At 44.7% G+C, this 21,112-nt stretch overlaps 1 protein-coding gene across 1 annotated transcript; it reads left to right on the forward strand.

Annotated features, from left to right (window-relative positions):
* Positions 1-5,811: 5,811 nt before the first annotated feature.
* On the forward strand, positions 5,812-16,931 carry PSMB2 (proteasome 20S subunit beta 2). Its single transcript, XM_048327048.1, has 6 exons — positions 5,812-5,960; positions 8,398-8,520; positions 9,013-9,083; positions 13,986-14,148; positions 15,786-15,835; positions 16,700-16,931. The coding sequence occupies exons 1-6, from the start codon at positions 5,870-5,872 to the stop codon at positions 16,805-16,807; spliced, it is 606 nt and encodes a 201-aa protein (XP_048183005.1). The 5' UTR covers positions 5,812-5,869; the 3' UTR covers positions 16,808-16,931.
* The last annotated feature ends 4,181 nt before the right edge of the window (positions 16,932-21,112 follow it).

Genomic DNA, 21,112 nt, shown 5'->3' on the forward strand with positions numbered 1-21,112 from the left:
GGAAAGTGTTTCTAGGACAGGCTGGAAAAGCAGGGTCAGTGCTTGGGAGCTGGGTCCTGCCAGGGAAACTCGGTGCAAATGACACCAGGACACGTGTGTGGTCAGCAGGGACACGGCATGAGCCTGATGCCATCCAAATCACTGGGAAGTTGCGGAAGACAGAGCCTTTGTGCGATGGAAAGAGGTTAATGAGCTGTGGGCTGGTTTCTCACCTCCGGTCACCTTGGCTCAGGTCCAATTTTCAGCCCTACATTAAGTGAGGTTGGTGATCCACAGGCAGAACACGGTGACTGACAGCTCATCTGCGGCTGCACCACTGTGTTCACACGTCCAGCCGGGGCTGGGGACGCACTGAAGGGCCAGGCTTTGCCCTTCCTTCAGCACGAAAAAGCTCTGGAGCAGCCAGAGTCGGTGTTCTGACAGAGAGGACCTGCACATCCCCAGCACGGGGACACTGCTTGGTGACAGACTGGGCCAAATGACATCTGGCAATGCAGCTTAAGTGAGAAATGGGACATACAGGTTGCAAATGGGCTTTTAACAGGATGGAAAAGAAGGCATGAAACGTTTTGAAAGAATAAACAGATACAAGGGAAGTGTGACTATCCCACAGATCCCACATTGTTGGAGGAGTTGCCAGTGAGTGATGTGCCACGTCTGGGCACGTATCATGTGAGGGGAAGTATGAACATATGAGTACACATGACCATCTCCTGATGTGATTTACATGCAGAGGAGAAAGAGATTATTTACAAGACAATGAGAATTAACACTGAAGAAATTCAAGGCCTGTCTCTTTTGGCCCAAACTCCCTGAATTGCCTGCACAATGGGTTCCTGTTTTCCATCAAATCCATCCAGAGCTCTGCTGAAGAGAAAGTTTCATTCGCATGTGCGTGAGCATGTGTACGCGCGTGTTCTAAGTGTTTTGCATTATGTGAGCTCTGACCTTCAGAGGGGAACAGAAGGAATATTTTCCCCCCTGAGGCTAGAGTTGTCAGTGAAATGTCTGTCTTCCTTAATAATTTCAATCCGGGTGACAGGGGACAGGGCATTTTGCTCTGAACGAACGTACTGTAAAAACTGTCAGATAGAATTTGTCTCAAGAAGCAACATTTCTATCCATTCGGGGTCATAATTACAGGCATCTTATGACCTGTGGAGCAGCACATTTTTCTCAACCAAAAAAAAAGGAGTCCTAAAATAGGTGGTTTGGTCTTCTGCAGAGCTTTGGATTGAACCTAAATGGAATCTAACAAACAACAGTGATCTGCAGCAGAATGCTTTCTTCATGTTTGCTGGCTGCTTTTTTAAATCCAGAACAAACTGTGCACTGAAGTGACGTAGCAGACAAGAGGGACAGAAATTGCCATTCACTGGGCTGGAGTAATGGCCTATTTCTCCTATATCCTGCCTCCTAACTGCCTGCCTCTCCAAATTTCCTCCACACTGACACTAGCCAGCGTCTTGTTAATGAACTGAATAAGTAACTAAATGGGTGATTAACCAAATGAGCATGACGATAATTTGATTGCACTTTCCCCACTTTTAAAGCACAGGAAATAGTAAGAAAAGAAATAATTCAGTGACCAGCAGGAATTCAAACACGACAGAGCTAGAGGAGCTGAGGGGAGCTTTGACTAGATGTGGCTGTCAATAAATCCCCCACAACACTGCAGAAATCTCTGGCTAAATATTTAGATTCCTTGATTTGTGCCTCCACACAGAAGAAAAAACCTACTAATTGATTTGAAGCAGCTTTTACTTATATGGTTTGATTTTATAATTAGCAACAATCATGAAATGGATCATCCTGCTGTTATGTGCAGTTATGAGTCACACACCACTCAAAGCTGGACACCATTTTGGGGTCACCACCCTGGGTTCGTATAATGGAGCCTGCAGTGCCTGTGGCATCCCAGCCTTACTGAGGTCTGAGTGACAAATCAGACTGGGAGAGGGAACCCAAAGTTACCACAGTGGGAAGATGCCCTGCACTCCTGGGGAGGGAGAAATGGGAAAACTGAGAATTAACTCCCTATCCTGGGTCATCCCAGCTGCTCACAGTGGATAGTCCTCTTCTCCACCCCAAGCAGACAATGGTGACCATGGCAGAAGCACAGGAAAGGAGCATCCGGCTGAGGAGCAAGGCCCCACCTGGACTCTGGAACCTTCTCACCTGCAAGATCAATCCTGCCAGAGACACAAACATTAATCAGCTGATGGCAGGGAAGGTTACAATCCATTTTCACCTGCACACTCTGATGGATGCCCCATTCTTGCCATCACAGGTGGAGAGGAAACACTCTGCAGTGGGCCTGGGAGTGAGGAGCAGAGCAGCTCTGGGAGGCAGAGGGGTGCCTGTAGGATTCATGGTACCGGGCACTGACATTCCCTGACAAGTTTGCCATGAATGAGGACTCTTGGAAGGAGTTTTGGTGGTAGTGGGCAAGGAGGACAGTCCCTCCACACTGATGTAAGCCTGGGAAATGTCTGGAGGGGGAGCATCTCAAGGTCAGAACAATCCCTCTGCAATGCAGCTGTGCCCCTGAAAGCGAGCACTGAAGGGGGATGCTGACAGCCTGCTCTGCATGCCAGGAGAGCCAGGCTCAGGATTTAAATCCCACTGACAAACACCTCCATCCAGGTAGTGTCTAACACTGTCAAAACAAATGTGAAAGAGATACTGTAGCTTTGCTCACTAAAACGTCAGCAAGAGCTGCTCTCCAGGGACTCTGAGGCATCGTGGTGGGAAGGACAGAGCCAGACTTGGCACCAGGGTTGCCACAGCCTGGGCATGGGAGGAACAAGGTAAGGCTTGTCCCTGCCCATCCCTGAGGGGAATCTGTTAAAAGACACCATGGTTAGGCCCACAGAAAGTAAGTTCCAGGAGCTCTGTGGAGCCCAGACAGGGAGATTAAGAGCAAAGCCCTGTGTAAGCCTTGCAGTGTTCATTTTGGGGTTGGTGATCCGAACTGCACGCTCTGGCAGCTGGAGAGAAGCTCAGTGAATCAAGACATTTCTATTCCCATCCACTCCGTCACCCTGCCCTGTGATCTCCTAAATCATTTCTCCTCTCTGCACCTTCATTTCCTGCACTTGAAAGAGCAAGAACATGCAGATTCCTTTCTTCTCTGGAAAGCAGGATCTCCTGCAGGAAACTTTGTCCAGGCATTCCAGTAACTGTAACATCATCTTTACTAATACCATATTGAGAGACAACAAAGGACAAAGGCTGGTGCAAGCACTGCTCAGACGATCCCTGGAATGACAAATCCCTCCCATCCTGCCATCCTGGGTCACACCACAGCCCCACGCTGGTCGTATGAGATGGGGACTGAGCAGAAAGCTGAGCCCAGATCCCTCAGTACAGCGTTTCCCAGCCCAAGGCAGCAGCAATGCACCCAGGAGGGCTCGGCATAGCCCTTCTGGAAGGGCAGCAGGACATTGGGATCACCAGACTGGGAGACAGAGGTAGAACACGTGGAGTTTTCCTCCTCCTCTGCCACATTTAGGGCGCTGTGTTCCCTGCCTGTAAAAGGTGTTCTCCTGCTCTCACAGGAGAGAGAGGGATGCCAGTAGCCAGGCTACTCACAGCTTTTGCTTTTGGAATATCCCCATGGAGGTCATGGAGCAAACAACACATGAATACACATAACTGCAGTGTTTGTCTTGAAAATAAAACAGGCAAAGGCACATTCAATTTTAAGACATGCTGCAGCCTGGACAATTTCCCTTTAATGGTGGAAAATATTCCCTGCTTTCTGCTGGCAGAACTGTCCTGCTAGTGTCATGGACTTGCATGAGGAGCACCTTTACCCCAGGAAGAGGTAGGTGTGCACTGGCTGCACATGTGTTCCTAAACAAGGAAATCCAATCTGTCAAGAAAATTCAGTAACAACTTTCACGCTTAATTGTACCCCAGGGCCCCAAAAAAATCAACCAGGATGGTAGTTGTGGATTTTTCATTAACCTTCTCTTAAAAAGGTCTCAAAAAATAACACTGAGTGAGAAGGGCTGGTTGTATATGTGGAATACGTGCGGAGATCTACAGGGGAAAAAGGCAAAACTTCAGGTTGGATCCACACAGAAAATCCTTCAGTAGAAGAAAACACCATAGTTTGATTTACACACGCAGCACTCAATTGAACAAGTGTAGCTACAGGGCATTGGAAAACAGTCAAAATGGTGAATTTGCTGCTTGCACACATTTATACTGTTTCCTAGAGACAATCTACTGTTGCTTTTTGGCATGTTTAGTATTTTTTAGACCACACAAAGGTTATGTTCAGTTCTCCTAATGACTGGGTGTTTGCCATATGCTGGAACATCCTGAATTTTCTCTCCTGGGGCTGCCTCAAACCCAAAGATTTTGGATGCTTTGGTGGCTCCTTTTCTCAGCATGGGGCTGGATTTGTGGAGCTGCACTCAGAGAACATGTTAATCATAGAATCATTGAATCTTGATGGAGCTCAGGCAGGGCATAAAACAAGGGCCGGTTGGAGTCACCTCAGTGAAACAGTGCCCAGGCAATCACAGGGTGGTTTGTCTTTTTTTTTTTTTTTTCCCTCTTGTTGTTAATTATTCACATTACAGGCACACCTGGAAGCCTCTGGGTGGAAGTGTCCAAGATCAGGCTGGAAGAGGCTTGGAGCAACCTGGTCTAGGGGAAGGTGTCTCTGCCCGGACTGGGTGATCTTTAAGATCTCTTCCAGCCCAATCCATTCCAGGATTTCTGTGCAAGAAGGCACTTTTTTTGTCCTGGGAAATTTAAGTAGATTGAGACTGGGGAGAAAATAGAGAATAATGTTCGCTGCTCAGCAGCTGCTAGAACCTATGTCCAGCCCGGTGATGAACCACAGATGCCACCCAAGGTCTCTACCTGAGCTCATGGAAGAGCTTTGAAGCCATTAACTGATAGGAAAATCCACAGGGTCATCTTAAGATCTGGGAAAAAATCCTATATTGGCTCACTGGGTGAGCCAGGCTCGGGATCGTCCCTTTGGCTGTGGGGAACCAACTTCAGATGGTTTTGGGGCACACGTGTACTGACCATCCCCCTGTGCTGGCACTGCTGGGGCTGCACGTCGGATCCTGGGGCAGTTCTGGGCCCTTCATGACAAGAGAGACATTGAGGGGCTGGAGCGTGTCCAGAGAAGGGAACGGAGCTGGGGCAGAGTCTGGAGCACCAGGAACGGCTGAGGCAGCTGGAAAGGGGCTCAGCCTGGAGCAAAGGAGGCTCAGGGGGGACCTTGTGGCTCTGCACAACTCCCTGAGAGGAGAGTGGGTGAGGTGGGGCCGTCTCTCCTGCTATGAAGAGAGTCAGCTCAGTGAAGAAAAAGAGCAAATGGCCTCAAGCTGAGACAGGGGAGATTCACATTGGGTATTAGAAAAATTTTCACTGTTCACATGATCAGATATTGGAAGGGGCTGCCCAGGGAGGTGGTGGAGTCACTGTCCCTGGAGGTGTCCAAGAGGCGCTGGGTGATGTTCCAACGGCAGTGCTGGTTGATGGACTGAATAATCTTAAATCCAACCGTGCTGATTCCGTGAAAATCTTACATGGACGCAGCACTTGGGGACACGGTTGAGTGGGGGGTATGGGGATGGTGCTAGGCTGAGGGGGACCTCGGAGGTCTTTTCCAACCTCAGTACCTCATTAAGTCACCCCGTGTCTCTGGGGCCCTTTCCACCTTTAACCATCCCGTCATTCCAAACAGATGGAACTCGACCCCCTCAGATCCCCGCCCCCACCTCCCTCAGGGCTCCGGAGCCCCGCGCGGGCGGCCGCTCTCGCGAGCGGTGACGTCATCTGCGCGCGCGGACGCGCAGGCGCGGCGGGGCGGGCCGGGCCGCGCTGTGTCACGGCCATGGAGTACCTGATCGGCATCCAGGGCCCCGACTACGTCCTGGTGGCCGCGGACACCGTGGCGGCCACCAGCATCGTCCAGATGAAGCACGGTGAGACCCTGGGGGGCTCCGGGTCTCTGTGTTAAGCCCTGGCCCGGTAGGGTGTCCCGGGGCCCCGGGCTGACGGCGGCGTGCGCGGTTGGGGTGCTGCGGGCCCGCCGCTCGGGCTGAGGGGAGGCTGTTCACAGGGGAGGGGGTTTCTCGGTTTAAGCGCTGCCGGGCCCCTCAGGGGAGGTGTAGTTGCTGTAGGAAGTGCCGGGCGGCCTCTGGAAATGCCGGGCGGCCTTTGGAGCACGGAGCCAAAGCGGGGCTTAAATCGCCGCTTGCTCCGGGTAAAGTCCCCCGTCCTGACCGCGTGTGACCGCTCTGTGTTGGGTTGTCAGCTTAATTTACCTGTTCAGGTGAGCGTTAGCTTGTGACCCCAAACCTCGCTCTGCACCGCAATGTAGAAGTGTTAAAAAACCGCACAGGGATAACGATGTGACAGGAGGTGCTCGCTATGCCTAATTCACTGGTAAAACGTAATTCATGGGAAAAAAGGGATTATGGGGAGTAAAAGTAGCAGTGAAAACCACAGCACGGGGCGTAGGAGTCAGACTGAAATATGGCTTTGGTTTCTTTGTGTGGTAAAACATGTAGGGCGTCACCAAGTCTCTGGAATTCTCTAAAGTCAATTTTTCTTCCTGCTGTTGCAATGACCTAGACTGAAGCTTGTTCTGTTCTAAAGACTGTGATTTAGAAGCTCTTTTTTAAAAAGTTGTAGAATAGAGGATTGATAAATCCATGCAAATGACTATAAATAAATCCATATAAAACATTTACCTCCAGTGTTTCACTTCAAGGCTGTGATAGCCAATTGGAGCAGTGTTAGAGGCTGTGAAAGCTGGTGGCACTTACAAAATAAAAATTGAATCACTTTAAAAAACGTTTTCTAAGTTAATGTTGTTTCCGAGTAGGTTTGTTCATAAACTTTAAGGAAGATGTACTTTGAACATAGGATTTAGTTGCTTTTGCTGGGGGAGAACAGCTCATAAATTTCAGGTATTTATTTAGAATATTAATTTGTAAATTAATTTCAGCCTGGAGAAGTTTCGGGGTCACCTAATTGCCCCTTCCAGTACCTGAAGGGAGCCTGCAGGAAAGATGGAGAGGGACTATTTAGAAGGTCCTGGAGTGACAGGACAGAGGGAATGGCTTCCCACTGCCACAGGGCGGGGAGAGATGGAATAATGGGAAGGAATTGTTCCCTGTGAGGGTGGAGAGGCCCTGACACAGGGTGCCCAGAGCAGCTGTGGCTGCCCCTGGATCCCTGGCAGTGCCCAAGGCCAGGTTGGGTGGGGCTTGGAGCAGCCTGGGACAGTGGAAGGTGTCCCTGCCATGGCAGGGGATGAGCTGTAAGGTCCCTTGCAACCCAAAGCAGTCTGGGATTGCAAGGGCTGAGCAGTGCCAGTGGCTTTCCCTGAGCTCCAGACAGCAGCTCCTGTGCTGTGATAACTTTTGACATTGTGTTAGAGGATTGTGACACTTCATGCCTGTCTTGCAGCAGAGGTTGTTCAGCAGCATTTAGTGAGCTGGAGGGGAAGCTCAGAGCTGGAGGTTTGGTGTTTGTCCATGACCTGCTCTCAGTGGAGAGAAGGGATTTTTCCTTCACTCCAACAGCTGCTCAGTGTCTGTCTGGGATATCCAAGTGCCAGATACTTGCTCTGATGAGAGGAGACTGTGAGCACAGGATTGTCTTCAGCGCTGTCTTTACAAGAACTTAAATCCCCTCAAACACACACAAACTTTTTCTGTTTTAAACTGCAGTTATGACTAAAACTGTAGATTACGGTTCCTTAATTTCCTGTTTATAAGTGGGCTTCTTTACAGTTTATAATTGTTACTTTAATTTTCTTTCTTTTTGGTTGTTTATTTTGGGGGGTTTTTTCACAAAAAATTGCAAGCAAAAAAAATGTTTCTGGAAAAGCCTTGTTCCCATAAGCTTCTGATTTTTAAGGCTGCTGGATATAAGGAAAAGGGGATCATTTGACATGGAATTAGTTTCTGGATTTTGTGAGATTGCTGTTGCTCAGTATGTTGATATTTCAGCTTTATATTAAATTGTTTGTTTCTGTTGCTGAATAATTGAATAAAGTTAAATAGTCACTGAGCAACGTTCTTATTCCTGATCCCTTATGCTTTGAACACAATATTCTGTGTGAAGCTTTATTCTTTCCTACCTTGTTTCTAAGGTAGGAAATACTACATATTTCTGGAATGCCTCCCTTCCTGAAGGGCTTTGTTTCTCTTTAACAACTCTCTGTCACCAGCTGTGAGGCACCAAATGTCAGTGTTTGCTCAGAAGGGCTATTTACTGGTGCTCGAGGTCATGATGCAGTTATTCAAATCCTCTTCTTGCTTCTATAAAGTCCTGATGCGTCAGGATATTGGCAAAATAAGTTATTCTTCCTCATGACCATGGCTCTCAATGTTATTTTTCTTTGCCTAGACCATGACAAAATGTTTAAGATGAGTGAAAAGATCTTACTGCTGTGTGTGGGGGAGCCTGGAGACACGGTGCAGTTTGCAGAATACATCCAGAAAAATGTTCAGCTCTACAAAATGAGAAATGGTGAGTGAAGCAGGACAGGCACTGGGGGTTGGGAGCAGAGCTAAGGCTGGTTTCCAGGTGAACGTTGGTGGGAAGTGCTGTCCTCAAATCTTCTGTAAAGATTTCTGCATTTTTAGTGTCCAGCAAAGGTGATAATTCAGGCAGGATGTAGAAATAGGGGGTGGATTGTACAGTATATTAGAAGATTTATCCAAATCCCAGCAAACTTCTTTGCAATATAAATGACATAAATATTTCACTAACAGACTTATTATTCTCTTAATATGTCGATTGCATGCCAGCTGTTACCAGTTCTTCTGGTATATTGGACAAAAAAGTCAAGCTACATGTCTTTAATATTTTAATTTTTTGAAGCCAGAATGAGACAAAAGGCACAACATTTTGTCGCTAAAAAACACTTTGTTATTTCAAAATAGAAATGGGAAGGCAGGAGGTGAAACATGAACATGGATTGGGGTTGTTATCAAATAAATAGTCACATTTCTTCTCCAGGTTATGAATTGTCTCCCACTGCAGCTGCAAACTTCACCCGGCGAAACCTCGCAGACTATCTCCGGAGTCGGGTGAGTATCAGCTGAGAGATTTTGGCAAAGGCTTCCAGGGAACATTTCCATCCTCAAATAATGGAGTCCGAAAAAGGTGGGAGCTGCTGTCTTTAGTGATAAATTTGGAACTGGCTGCTCAGGGACATAGTGGGTCAAGGAACAACTGAACGTGGCACTCAGTGCTCTGGTGTGGGTAACAAGGGGTTGATGGGTCACAGGTTGGACTCGATGATCTTGGAGGTCTTCTCCAACATCAGTGATTCTGAGATTCTGTGAGTTCATGTTGCTGAAGTAATGTCTTAGTAAAATAGAAGTGTTTGCGAATTTAAAAAACTTATCACATCACTTATCAATAACTCATACAACCGTAGACTTAAAATTCCAGCCATGGACCCAATAAACACTTTGTCACACACTGCAGACGTGAAGTGAATTAAACTTCTTGAACATTGAGATAAGGTTGTGGGTTTTCATGCAAATACACCAAATCCGTTTAATCTTCTTGGAAAATGATTTCATAGAGCAAAGCTGTTTGATGTACTTAGGAAAACAAGTGCCTTTTGTAAACAGCAACATGAGGCTTTCGGTAAATACCACATCCAAGTTGGGGTTGTGTTTTCAAGTTACTGAACTGCAATTACTGATGTTTCCCAGGGTGATTATTTTCACAGTATGAAAGGCTGCTGTGAAGGGGCAAACAAACCTTTAATGATCCAAGGTTAGGAAGAATTTCATTGAGAAGAATGTTAATGTGCTATATGAAAGAAAACAGGAGGAAGGAGGATGTTGAGAATGAAGTTCATCAGCTCTGTCAGGGATAGAGTGTGGGCTAAATTGTGTTGCTGTTCTAACAGTGCACTTATCAGGCCTGAAATCAGGTTTTACAGTAGCAAATAAAGGCCAATATTAACCTCAGAGCTGTATTGTTGAGAGCTACACATGTGTAGAGTGCAAATTCTTCCAGAACTCATCCACAGGAACAGCCAGAGGTTATTGTTCTCCTTTCTGATGTGGCTCACAGCTGCAGGTAGCAATTTTTCCTTGTGGGTCCCTTCCAACTCAGGATATTCTGTGATTCCACACTACTGTTCTGGTTTAAATGGCTTCATCCAACTACATGGCTGGTAGGTGATGGCTGGCAGTGATGCTGTTTGCTTTAGCTTGTACTGAGGTATGATTTGGAAGGTCTGTGTGTGTTTTGTGCATTCCTGTGCAGTTCTCGAGGCTGATGTGAAGCGGTGACGCTGTTGGGGCCTGGCCCTGGTGCTGATGGCTCATCTCAGGGACATCTGACCTGCACAGATGAGACTGAGTGTCCTTTCAACAGAGGCAGCTATTTGTTACATATCAGTTAAAGTACCTTTAACAGGCTTTTTGGTAAACCTGCCCATCAGGAAGCGGCACTGATGTGGCACCTTTGTCTTCCTCTGTGCCACGTCCCTTGAGGCCTGAGACTCCCTTTGGCTCCACTCCTTCCTGAGCCTATGCCTGTCTTCCAGCTCACCTGCTCCAGATGGGCAGCACAGTGGGGAGGACACTGGCAGAGGCAGATGTGTTTATTTACCGGAGACAAAACGCTGCTCTGGTGCAGATGGCAACGCCCCGGGGTGCGCGGCGCTCTCTGACACTGCTGTCACACTACACTGATCTCCACTCTGCAGGCAGAACCCTTTTCCTCTAACCATAGCACTTAATGGTTTGTTTGTGGCATTTAGAATTTGACAGTACAAGCCTTGCCATCAGAATTGGGCTTTTTCCTGTGAATTTTGTTACATTTTCATCATTATATGGTGGATACCAGAAGGATTAACACTAATGCTTGGTATCTACTGAAATTGCATAAGGAATTCCTGGAGGCTACTAATGTAAACATGTGGATGATGAAAATAAAAATTTGAAAATTGAAAGGCAAAACATGCCAGTGCCTCGTGTTAGGAGTGGAAAAATAGTTGAGAAGTAAAAAGTTTGGTGGGGAAAAGATAGTTTGTTGCTTTGTTGGCACTCTCTGCGAAGCTGTTAGAAGAGGCCAGAAGGTGTGTGAAAGGGAAGGGCAGCAGGACTTTCTCAGGCATTAGACTGCTGTTGTGGCTGAGACCAAAATAGAGCTTGTTCTGCATTGTTCATCACCATCTGGGTTCCTCCCTGTTATCCAGTTTGATTTCATTTAGGATTCTCCTGACTCCTGTAGTCCAAGTTCTTGGTATCTTGGGGATGGCTCATAAGGCAGTGCCTTGAAGTTGGTTCTTCTGGTGGAAAGTATCAAGTGCAGTAACAGGCTTGTAGCTTAAGGCCATTACATCACTGTGCTCTTTGCTTCTACTTGATAGTCACCATGTGGTTTTTCATGACATTTCTCTTTTTAAAACACGAGATTCCTGCTCCACAGCAGGATCTGAAAAGAAGCTTTGTGATTCCGTTTATATGTTGTGATTGAGGCAAACCTGGAAGGTGCTTTGGCTTTCATGGAGGTGAGTGGTGCTGCAGTATGTAGTGACAGGACAGGGGTGAATGGCCTTAAGCTGAAGGAGCAGGGTTAGATTGGATATTAGGAAGAAATTGTTCACTGTGAGGGTGGCGAGGCCCTGGCACAGGTTGCCCAGAGAGGCTGTGGCTGTCCCATCCCTGGAAGTGTCCAAGGCCAGGTTGGACAGGGCTTGGAGCAACCTGGGATAGTGGAAGGTGTCCTGCCCATGGCAGGGGGTGGAATGGGATGAGCTTTAAGGTCCCTTCCAACCCAAACCATTCCAGGATTCTGTTATTACCTATTCCAGCACCTCACCTGGTTCACCTGCTGAATCCAGTGCAGAGTTTAGTACATTGAACTTACTGCCAAGGTTGTGTGTGTGGGAATAGGAAAAACAACCCCCTGCCCTCCAGAGGTGAAGTAGTTCAGTCTCTGGTTGTGATGCTGTTTAATTATAGGTGACAGAATCTGGCTGGGTTCCAAAAGCAGCTTTTAGCTCCTCTCTCCATGTCCACACTTGGCAGGAAGCTTCCTTGCTCCCACCTTTTCCCCCTCACTGTGACTTTGGCTTCCGCCAGATGTCACAAGGCTGTGTCACCACCACCCTCCCGCTGCTGAGCTGGGGTTGGGCTGTTTAGCACAACTGTGCTCTTCAGCTGTAAGTTCTGGAGAATTTCACACATCTCCTCATTGCTGTCGTTATTTTAAATCAAACAGCACCAAGTGCAAAACTACTCGGGATGAGAAATGATGCTTCTGTAGGAAGGAAAGTTTGGGTTAAAAAAGAATGTCCTGGAGTGTCAGTCATCACTCATTTGATGGCCCTTTAACCACACCAGCCTTGTAAAGAGTTGAGAAATGTTGGCATGGACTGAGTTACAGAAGCCAAGGAAGACTGCCTTTGGAATGGACAAAAGGATTGGGAGGTACAAGAAATTCCAGTCCCAGCATCGAGGTGTTACGGTGCAAATTTCATTTATAATCATGGAAGTAATAAATAGATTATGTGTATTTGCTAGTGTTTAAATCCTGCCTTTCATGAATAATAAGGCATGGGGGATAATTATTTACATTTGAGTTTTAAGAAGTCTCAGACACCATTAGCAGGAGAACTTAAAACTGAAAATCAGTTTACAGATGGGTTTAAGTCTGTATAACACCATTTATTTATGGTTGAGTATCTCGCATATGCCAATGTTGGTAATTCCAAGTCACACAATAATTTGAGTGATCTTGTGTCATGGCTCTTAAATATCAACTTGTGTGATGTTTCAGAATAAATAAATGATGAAATACAGCCTAATTAAACGAATACAGCTGCATGGTAACTTCTTTCCAAATATTCTTGGATGCTTTGAAGATTAAATCACACAGTTTAAAGTGATGCTTTATATATAAATGTAGCCTATTTAATTCTTTCATACTGTCTGAAAGTAAAAATATAGTGGCCTGTGATTTTTTTTGTGTGTGTGTGTGTTTGGAAATTTACTGTACAGAGTATCAAAATGAACTTTTCCTATGATGCAGTTAATGTTTTGGCTCTAGGGTGAAATTTTGTTTGCTTTTTTAATCTGGTAGTTGCATCACCATTTTTTTTCTTATTTTGTTGCTTTGTTGATGCAGGCTTTCCAGCAGTTTGGAGATATCCTGTTAGTACAATTAATTTAATAAGAAACATTATGTAGATATGGAAATACTGGAAGTATATAAAAGCTGCTTTTAAAAATACATACAATACCCATTTTTTTTCTGAGCCTACATTTAAAAATAATACAGTGCACATGTGTTTCATGGTCTTACAAAGTACAGATCTTGGAAGGATGTAGGAGAAGAAGGGATGTCTGATTTATTCGTGATGGTGGAACACTAAACCTGGAACATGAAATAAACTGCCAAATATTAAAGATTAAACTTGGTACATACAATAAAAACCAAATTGCCAGTGAACAGGACACTGTGTGTAACTGTCTGCACTGTGTGAGAGCTTTCATACGTGCTTAGACGGGCCGTGCTCACCGGGAGGGGGACTGGGAAGAGAGCAAAGAGCAGGTTAAATGAACAAAGAGTTCTTAGAAACTGCAAAATGTTCACGTTGTGCTCACGTGTCAGCAGTAAAAATCCAAAAGTTTTATGTTGAGATGAAAGAATCTGGCATGAAAACTGCATTCAAGTTTTTTAAAGTTTGAGTGTGCTGTGAAAGCTGTAAAAAAACCCCAAACACACTGGTTTTCAGGAGAATAAGAGTTTTATATTTTTATTTGCTTGTGCAGTCCATGTTACCAGAAGATCTGATCACTTTTAGCTTGAGACCCGTAACGTGCTGCAGACAGGATTGATGCAGCATTTTATGATAAGGAATTGGGTAACTGCTCTGTTGCTGTTCCCTGGTGTGTGGGCAATCAGGATTCAAAGATTTGGTGTGAGTGCTCTGATGAAAACATTATTTCTGTTGGCAGACCCCTTACCATGTGAACCTTCTCCTGGCTGGCTACGACGACCACGAGGGTCCTGCCCTGTACTACATGGATTACCTGGCAGCTCTGGCTAAGGCTCCTTTCGCAGCACACGGATATGGAGCATTCCTTACCCTCAGCATCCTTGACCGCTATTACAAGCCAGGTGTGTGGATCCAATGGACAGGATAATTCTCCTGCTTCAGTGTAGGCCTTGAATTTATTAACCAGTGAGACTGACATTTGCTGAATTAGGTGGCATTACTGTGGTGCTACAGATTGGAACCTGACTTTTTCTTGGATAAATGGAGCTCTAAAGGTTGCCCTTGGTTTTGCTAGCATGGTAATGGAGAACTAGTCAACTCTTTAATTTTTTTTCCTGTTTGCGGCATAGCAGTCTGAGAGTAAAGGAAGTTTCAGTTATTCTAAAACATGATTAGACTTTCCTGGACCATTAGCAGCTGGTAGTCTGCTTTTGATAAAGAACAGTTTGACAGCTTTATCTTCTTGCTTGTCAGTTGGGCTCTGACATGTATATTTTCCCAGAGTATCAATATTCAGAAGCCAGTCCCAGATCCTATTGCTCCATATCTTGGATTGGCTTTGTGTGTGATAAATTAAAAACATTCAAGTGAAAAGATATTCCTAGCAAGATCATCCCCAGCACTCTGAAGTGGTGGTGATGAATCACAGAGTATGGAATGGTTTGGAAGGAACCTTAAAGCTCATCTCATTTCACCCTCTGTCACGGGCAGGGACACCTTCCACTATGCCAGGGTGCTCCAAGCCCCTTCTAACCTGGCCTTGGACACTTCCAGGGATGGGACAGCCACAGCCTCTCTGGGCAACAGAGAGGTTTTAGACTGATTCACAGTTCTGTGCACATGGCAGCCGCTCATCATAACTCTTGTACATGTTTGTACCTGTCTAAACTTTTAGTTTTAGAATCACAATCCACTGCCAAGGAATAAACATGGCCCCATCCCCACTATAGATAAGGAAATGTGCAAAGCACGGAATATTGTTAATCTGACATCTTTGGCTTTAGCTACAAAACTACTTGACTCCTGTGTGCAAAGCTGAGTTTAAGTTGTTATCTCTGCTCTGAGATTAGAAATCCTTTCATCCACCTCCTACAAGAAATGTAGCTATAAACTGATCATTTTTATTTAACTTTTGCCTGAGCAGTGGATGCAGATCTGGAACAAAGCCTAGAAAGAAGTTTTAGATCCACAGACCCCGTTTGTTTTCTAGTCATGTCCGTTAACAATCTATTGTTCCATTTGCACCATTCCTTGTGGAACAGAGAAAAAGAATGAATTTCATTGTCATGGCTTGTCACCCCTATAGAGTGCTGGATTTTATCCCGAAGTGTGAGAATAGCAGGAGCATCCCACACGTGCCTTGCCCTTTATTGAGCTCATACCCAGCAGGAACATCACTCTAAACCCATCTCCACCTCCTGCCCCAGACTCGCAGCCGGCTGGGGCAGCTGGAGCTGATTTAGAGCTGTAATAAACTGTAGGAGAAGGAGGTGGCTGGGCTTCTCCGAGCCGGGCCCTGGCCATGGGAGGCAGAATTCCGTCATGCTTCCCATTCCCTGTAACAAATCGATTCTCAATGGCTTGTTGTGGCGTGAGCACTGCGGTGCAGGGCGTCCTTGGGACATCTGGAAAGTGTTTTCTGTGAGCTGGGAAGGAGAGGTTTTGGTGCTCAGCTGAAAAGTTGTTTAAATTTAATAAAAGTTTTTGTGGAGAGAGATGGCCTCTAATGAAATCAATCTGTGGATGTTTTCCCTTTCAGGTATCACACGTGAGGAAGCTGTGGAGCTCTTAAAAAAATGTCTAGAGGAGGTGAGTTGCAGAGCTCAGGCCCTGATGCTCCTGAGAAAGGAATGTTTGTTTGCATTCATTCGCTGATACTTTCCTGTTCCTCTTGTCGCGTTTCTTGCTGCCTTTGCCAGAAGGGTAATAAATGCACTGGCCAGATGTGGAATAGCTACTGAGGAAAAGGATTTACGGGCAGTTGCATTGCCTTTGCATGGTTCACGTCCTCCAGAACGTAAACTTGGAGCTTAATCACTTTGCTTTACTTCTGCTTTTTGCGTGCTTAGCATAATATTGATCCAGACTTTTTCCTCTTATGTTTCTTCTGAACTTACTGCAGCATCCTTGTCCCTTGCGTTACACTTAAGCACTCTTAGAAGTATATACTAATTATTTTCCAGCTTGTGAAGTGATACCTGAGGTAAAGCCTTGACCTTAAAGTTCATGACCGATTTAAGTGTAAACATAAGACTCCAGACATTTCAGACACCAAGGCTTTTATTGTAGGAAAATAGTCTTTATCCTTGTCTTTAAGAGATTGATTTGAATGTAATATCAGGAAGAAGTGCTCTGTAGAGGTCCTGGTTGAAGTAGCTTTGTGATATGTACTCTTTGTGTCCAAAATTGCAGCCCACTCTAGTCTTCCTGCTTAAATGTCTTCCTCGTTAACAGGCCTGGCTATTTTGCACCTCTACTCAGGGCTTGTCTGATGTGGATCATCTTACAGCAGAGAACAAACTCCCACTAATTCACTTGTGAGCAGTGGAAAAACCCACTCTAGTTCCTAATATTTCAGGTCGCTAGAACCAGGATGGAAATGTAAAGTATACTCTCCTCTTTTACTTGAGCTTTGGGTGAATCTCATTTCTTCTTTTTGTCTTTGCTGAACAGCTTCAGAAGCGCTTCATCCTCAACCTGACCTCCTTCAACGCCCGGTTCATTGACAAGGAGGGCATCCACGAAGTGGACAATATACCCCTTGCCAAAGTGGAGTCCTAACCCCCGAGATCTTTCTTCAGCAGTCTTCTTGTTTTGTTCTCCCTTGGGTTTTTTTTTCTATTCATTCGAAGCACACGAGTAATGTACTGCGGTGGGAGCTTGAATAAAGCCTGACATTTATATAGCCAGTTTTATCTTTTTATTCCACTGATCCTTCCTGAGAGGATTTGAGTAAATTGTTCCACAGTGAAGGTGAAACCTGATTTAAAGTTCATGAGGGTACATTCAGATTGTCTTTCCTCTTCTGAGATTTTACTGCTCTCCGAATTTCTTATTTGGAGGAAAACTGTATTTTCTAGATGACATCGTGCGTCATCCCCTCTCATCACTAAAGCTCAGCAGACCTCAGACAAGTGTTCTGTGCCAAACATAGAGCATTTACTTTATTTTTTCAAAAATGTTACCATTCTTTGTTGCATAAAATAATAATCAGGTTTTCAAAGGCTTAATTTGCTTTTGATAGAGTTTTCTTTCCCTTGAATTAGATTGATACAAAGGTTTTCAAGTAGAATGGATTTTAAAATGCACTTTTAACTCACCTGGCAATGGTTCTGTTACTGGGAAAGAGCATTCTGCTGGCACAGTGGATCCGTAACTACATTAAATAGAATTTAAATAGCATTTTAAATAGAAACTAATATATCAGTTGTGTGATTTTTCTTAATTGATGTCTGTACATTTAGAAGTACATGAAAGCAGTTCAGTGAGAAATTAAACTGGAGCACTCCTCATAAATCTTTGAATTACTCTCAGCTAGCTAGAGCTTTGTTTCCTTGAGAATAATCTCTGATGATCCATCTAGGCTCAAGATGCTGCTTCCCTATAAAACCCCCATTCATGGAACAGCCCCAGATAATTATCATGTGGCTGATACTTGTGGTCTGCCCAGAAGTGATTCTTCTGAGAACAGTTTTTGGTGTGACTCCTTCCTTACATGAATTGGCATTAAAATTGCTCTGGGTGCTTATTTTATGTTTGAATAAGCTCAGAAAAAGAATCTTGGAAACAGGGTAGATGAGTACAGGATTGTGTGCAGACTGATGGTTGTGTTTTGTGGCATAACACCCAAGTTCTCAGCTGGAAAAGATGAGTGACAGACTTAACTGTTAATTTCTCTTTTTGGTCTTACTCAGTGGTGTGTTTGAGAATGTTTGTTCCTTCCCAAAAGAAAGTTGTCAGTCTTGAAGTATTCCTGTCTTCTGGAGTGGATGAGAGCTGGATAAGACTGAGACTTGCTTAATGACATAGAAGAAATTTGCAGCTCCAGTGCCTTAACTCACCCTGCCTCTTACTTAAATCTAATTCTTCCCTGGAGTCCCATCAGGCTTTATAGTTTAATTCTTCCCAGAATGAGTTTAATTACAGCTGCTTTTGCTGTAATGGCTGCAATGACTGCAATGGCTTTTATTTAAGGCCAGTGGCACAGAACTCTGAAACATTTTGCTAAAACTCACTTTATCTCTTGAAAACCTTTTAAACTTCTACATTCAGTGATCCCCAGCCTGACAATTTCCTCTTGGCAGGTCACATTTAACACGAGCAGAGTCGGAGCGTTGTCGTTCCGCCACTGAAATCTCACCCCTTCGTGTTGCATTAGTGTACTTGTTTAGCTTAATGCAGCATCTCTAATTTATTTTACCACTGATGTTGAATGTTTTTGCAGGTTTCTTGTCTCGTTTCAAACTCATCGCTGCAGAGGGGCTGAGCTGATGTGATATTTTTGTCACTGCATATCAAAGCAGTGATGCCTCTTCATTGGAGGGATTCATTGTTCAGACACCAAGCTGGGGTGTGGAGCTCTTGGATGATGTGAGCCTGGCAGAGAATCTGCCTGGAGTTTTTATTGGCACCTATTTGCATGCAGGTGATTAATAAACATAAAACAATTATTCTCTGATTGGATCCAGGTTGGAGTGGAACATATGTTTTGCCCAAGGGCAGGGCCCAGGATCTGAATCCCCCATGGAAGGGAAGATCCAAGGGATTGCATCCAAAGCCAGTGGAGCGGCAACGTCGAGGAATGAATAAATATAGCCCTTGATTCCAAACCAAGAACAAAAGAACTGGCCCACAATGAGATTGGACTATAGCCTTTAGCAAAGCAGATTTTTTGAGGACTTTCCAAGAATTTATACTTTTTAAGGAAAAGTGTGATACTTTTGCTGTATAACTTAAGTTTTAAAGTGTCTACAGTGCTGATATTTCAATTCAGAAACCAGTTTTCATTTTTGACAGTAGTACATGGAATCTCTTTGAAAAATCAATATTTAAGTTAATGAAAGAGTAGAAAACTTCTTACCTGCTTCAAGTTTAGCCCTAAAGCTTTTGAAAACCATATCTTGCCTAGAATCCAGGAATCCCTTTAAGAAAGAATTCACCTCTCTATTTGTATTTGTCATGACAGGCCTCTCTTTCATAAGAAATCTCTGAAAGAATTGAGCACTGCAAGAAAATACTGCTTTGTACTAATTTTTGTGGTTCATATTATGAGAAATGAATGTAGTAGTCAAGGTACCGTGTTCCTGGGGCACTGTGGCCACAGTGAGCTGCTCTGCCTTGCCTTGGCTGGTAATTCTGACCATATGTTTTACTCTCAAAGCCTCAGGGCCCAAAGAGTTAACAAGGCCCTTTTTCTCGTGTTAAGTTTCCTGTTTAAGGATGGTCTTTTCCTGGGGAGTAGATCATCACCAGCTCATCTCTCCAGAGCTTGGAGTTAGCTCCAAGATCAGTTTACAGATTTTCTGTGCCTTAGGCCACATTGGGTTGGGAGTGCTTTGCTGGAAGAGGAATGTGAGCGTAGGTGCAGCGCTCACAGGGCTTTTTCTTGGTGTTAATTACACCTTTCCATGGAAGAAAATCTGTGTTTTGGGGTAGACCTCCCTGTGACCAGAAGCATTGGCCCAGAGGAGCCATCAGGGCTCAACTGCCTTGTGGAATTGGTCTCACACAAATTTGTAACAGTGCCAGGACAGTTCTGCAGCCTCAGAGTGACTCCATGATTCAAAAGTTGTCTTGAGTAAAGTGACAGCCAAGCAGGGACATCGATCAAAAACTGAAATGCTTGGACGGTGAAGCTGTCTCCCATCCTGCTGTATTCACTTTTATGGGGAGCTGCTGGTGAGGGGGAGCCCCTCAGGCTGATTCGCCAACATTTCCCCAGGATTTCTTCAAGAAGTCTGTGGCCCTGTTCTGTTAAACCAAGACATGCTCCAGCCCCGGGCAGGTGAATGGCCTCAGACAGGGACTGGGTTTCAGTGCAAACCTGAGTGTCCTCAGTAGAAATTAGGGTCACTGCCCAGTAATAATAGTAAATAATAATAACCGAAAAATATAGAAATAAAGTGTGTTGGATCAATCCTACAGCATATTCTAGGCAGTCCCTGAGTTTGGCTTCTGTTTGTGGTGATCAGTTGCTGGCAGAAACTTTGTCACCAAATGGAGCTGTCACTTCTCGGAGTCAAGATGCAGAAGCAGAGGGGAGAGATCAGGCTGAGCTTTCCCGAGGATGTGTTTTCCTTTGCTCTTGTCTCTAGTTTCGACAGTAGGTTCCTCCAAGAGACATTAGCCCATGCCAGGCCTGACATTAGGGATTATGCTCATAGGATTTGGTTGAGTCCATTTTCCCACGTGAAGCAGGAGAGAATATTCCTTTTCTATTAAATAACTTGGTATTTAAGGAAGAAAAAACCTCTAACTTGGCTACCTGTGAAGCACTGGATGTATTGAAGGAAAAACTAATTTATCCTACTTGTAAAAAGTTTATCCTTCGAGCCATTTTTAATTCTTTAAAGGTTTAACCTTACATAGAGTTTCCATGTGTTGTTATCAGCCATCAACAGTAATTTAGTGCAGGAAATTTTCACTGATCAAGCTAAACAGACATCAGTTGTTTTAACAGATTAAAAAAAAAAAAAGGCAGCAAAATGTAAATGGTGGAGTTAATATACACAACTTGTCTATTTTCCATGCCTTGACTATGTTGGTTTAGATCTCTGACTGGCTGAGGACTATATTAAAAAATAAGTTAGTTGTCTTGCAAATGTAAAGTGACAGTTTAAGTGTTTTGTTTCTGTGCTAATGTGCAATTAGGTCGTTATCCAATAAGCTGATTCATGTAGTTTAACTCGAGACAGCTGTGGAAGGCAGAGAAAACCCTTCGCTCTTGGGGCATGGGGAGAGGGTGTCTAAAAGGATCTGTTTCAGAACTGCCAGGATGATCTTTTTTCCCCTGTGTAATACAGTGAAGTCAATAAGATTTGTGAGAAACTAACTTCTGCTGATCAAATCTATAGAGAGAAAATCAAT

This window comes from Corvus hawaiiensis, chromosome 23, assembly GCF_020740725.1.
Source record: "Corvus hawaiiensis isolate bCorHaw1 chromosome 23, bCorHaw1.pri.cur, whole genome shotgun sequence".
NCBI classification, from domain to species: Eukaryota; Metazoa; Chordata; class Aves; order Passeriformes; family Corvidae; genus Corvus; species Corvus hawaiiensis.